A 2546-nucleotide genomic window follows, 5' to 3' on the forward strand; every position below is an offset into this window, starting at 1 on the left:
CCCCCCCCCCACACACACACAGATCGATGACATTCAAAAGATATTATACCTGCTGCGTTTCGAATAGCTGCGAATAGCGTAAAAGTCGAGAATGTTGAATGACAAAATCGAGTGAGTGAGCACAGCTCTCTACGCACGTGCCCCTGGCCCGGCCCCCTCATACCCCGTACAACCCGCCAATAGGGCTGGGCAATGAGTCGCTTTAGCAACTTCCGGATAATAGAATTATGGTTGTGCACCTCTTCAGCGATTAAATGTGTTATGAACAGCTTCGGCAAATGTGTTAGAACCACTTCGAAAAAACGGGTCAGCATCACTTCAACAAATAGGTCCACCCATTTCGGCAAACGGGTCAGGAAAGGGAATTATAGAGTCTAAATTCGGATAATGTTTCATTGTTGAATTATCCGGTTATCCGGATAGATTATCCGGATTTTGCCCACCACTACCCGCCAAACCTTGCCGCCACTGCCAGCGACAAACCCCCAACAACGCCGCTTCCCATACCACGCGCCCGCGCACACGCGCACACGCGCACACGCGCACCCGCGCGCGCGCGCCTCACCCGCTGGTGCCGCGTACCCCCCAACAAACCGCACGCCCCAGTAGCTGGATCATTTCACCGAGGCGCCGAGGACGCGGACATCTTGCAGACCCTGTGTTCCTCCCTCGTCACTCTCCCCTCCAGTCGTCTTCCCTTCGTGCATATTCCTCCCTCTCCCTCCTACTCCTTTCGTTCCTTCCATCCGTGACCTGTAGTCCTCTGTCTCCCGACTTGTCCAGCAAAATGGCAGCCGAGCGTCCGGAATTACCCGCTGGCTACCTGGGTTCGCAACCAAAGTTTGCCGAGTTGAACTTGCAGGCCCAAAGTCACTCCAGTCCAGAATTCTCCCTTGACATCAACGAGGTGGAAATTAAACTGAGATCACCCAAACCAGTGAAGGTAAGACAACGCCGTATCTCTCAGGTGTTGAAAGTGATACTTGTTGTTGAAGTATTATTCGGGTTGAACTTGTTGAACTTGTTGACCTTTAAGTTCCCGCTGGATTTCGGATTTGGTCAATTCGATGACGTAGCATTTCGTTTCTCCTGGAGTTCTGACGTTGAGGGAAGATTCAGATGTTAAAAAAAAAGGATGAGACAGGTTCGGACCCTTCACGGATTCGAACTTCGAACAATCCCGTTGCTGTGATACTTAGACCTAATCTCACCCCCGAGCGGCCAAAAATTCTTGAAACTGTAAGCTGCAGCGAACCGAACAAATCAGATTTTGACCTAAGAGAAGTCATTAACAACCAAACTTAGTTCCTATTTTGTATAGTAGATTGAAAGAGATTTATAAAAGCTGGCGGCACAATCTATTTTGTAATATTTAAAGAGATATATGCTGTTAATTCCTGTACTGTTTCATTTGAAACTCTAAAAAGATAGATTGCCTCTTTTTTTAAAGAATGCTAAAAATGTATAAATACACTGTAAGAAACGACATCATATCTCCATAGCGTGATATCTTGATTTAAGAAAAACCATAAAATAGTGAAAGTGTCAGACATCGCATTAACATAATAATATGAAGCTGTAATCAGAAATTATAGTTTAGCTTATAATAATATTGTTATTACCGTCGGTTTCATGAACGTGACAATCCTGTCTTTTTAATTGTTTTAGGAAGAGATATAGAACGTCCTGTAGGCGAACAGAGTTTGTGGAGGGGATGGTCATCTTTATCGCCGCTTTCACACTGGACTAAATTTAAAAATGTGGATTCTGTCTCTGGCGGTCTTTGTGCTTCAATACAGGATTTTTCGTGACTGGCGTTATAATAGAAATGTTCCCAGTACGCCGTCCTGGCTATGTCACGACATGGAAGCTCTGCTGTTCTTGGACAGAACATGTCTAATATCCGCAGAGCAATACTTAGACTTTGTTTCAGAAAATATGTCCTGCTATTGAGGAGAATAATTTGTGATTAAACCCCTGTGTCATAAAAGACGATCTTAAAGTGGTATGTATGCTCCAGCTGTGCCTGGGCAGTACTTAATTAATATAGAAGATATAGATTCCCTAAGTGCTGTCCCTTCTTTGTTGTTTGACTTCCATAATAGGCTCTAAAGGATAGACAAGGTCAAAGGTTATTCCGAATATAGCAAAATTACGACATTGATGAGGCTTTGTCATGATAGGGAACTGTAAGAACGAATCTTGTTTAGCCAAACCATGCTTCTGCTTGTTCTACATCACCTTTATCGTTTGTTCACTTTCAGCGTATTTTCCTTTTCATTAACCGACATATCGACTCCGCTCAAGTTTAAAAACAAACGTAAAGAAAAAGCAAAACAAAAACGAAAAAAAAAGAAGAAGGATGACACAATGACACAGACTGAGAGAAAAGTTTCAGCATTTAGACCTAACTTATAACACACCACGAACTGGCTGTAAACCCAGTTCCGGCCCTGCTGGGTCAAGATTCTGGTTTCAGTCTTCAATAGAACGTTCTTCAACTATGTAACTCTGAGAGAGGTGTCAGTCAGTACCCTTAATAATAA

The 2546-nt window shown here is 43.7% G+C and overlaps 1 protein-coding gene across 1 annotated transcript in view; it reads left to right on the top strand.

Moving 5' to 3' along the window:
* Nucleotides 1–518: 518 nt before the first annotated feature.
* LOC101849508 overlaps nucleotides 519–2546 on the top strand; it is a gene marked incomplete at its 5' end in the record, with an annotated part of 7003 nt that continues 4975 nt past the window's right edge. The window contains 1 exon segment of the mRNA XM_005089605.2: nucleotides 519–943. Within this exon segment, the coding sequence (XP_005089662.1) occupies nucleotides 788–943 (156 nt within the window).

This window comes from Aplysia californica, unplaced genomic scaffold (assembly GCF_000002075.1).
Source record: "Aplysia californica isolate F4 #8 unplaced genomic scaffold, AplCal3.0 scaffold00007, whole genome shotgun sequence".
NCBI classification, from domain to species: Eukaryota; Metazoa; Mollusca; class Gastropoda; order Aplysiida; family Aplysiidae; genus Aplysia; species Aplysia californica.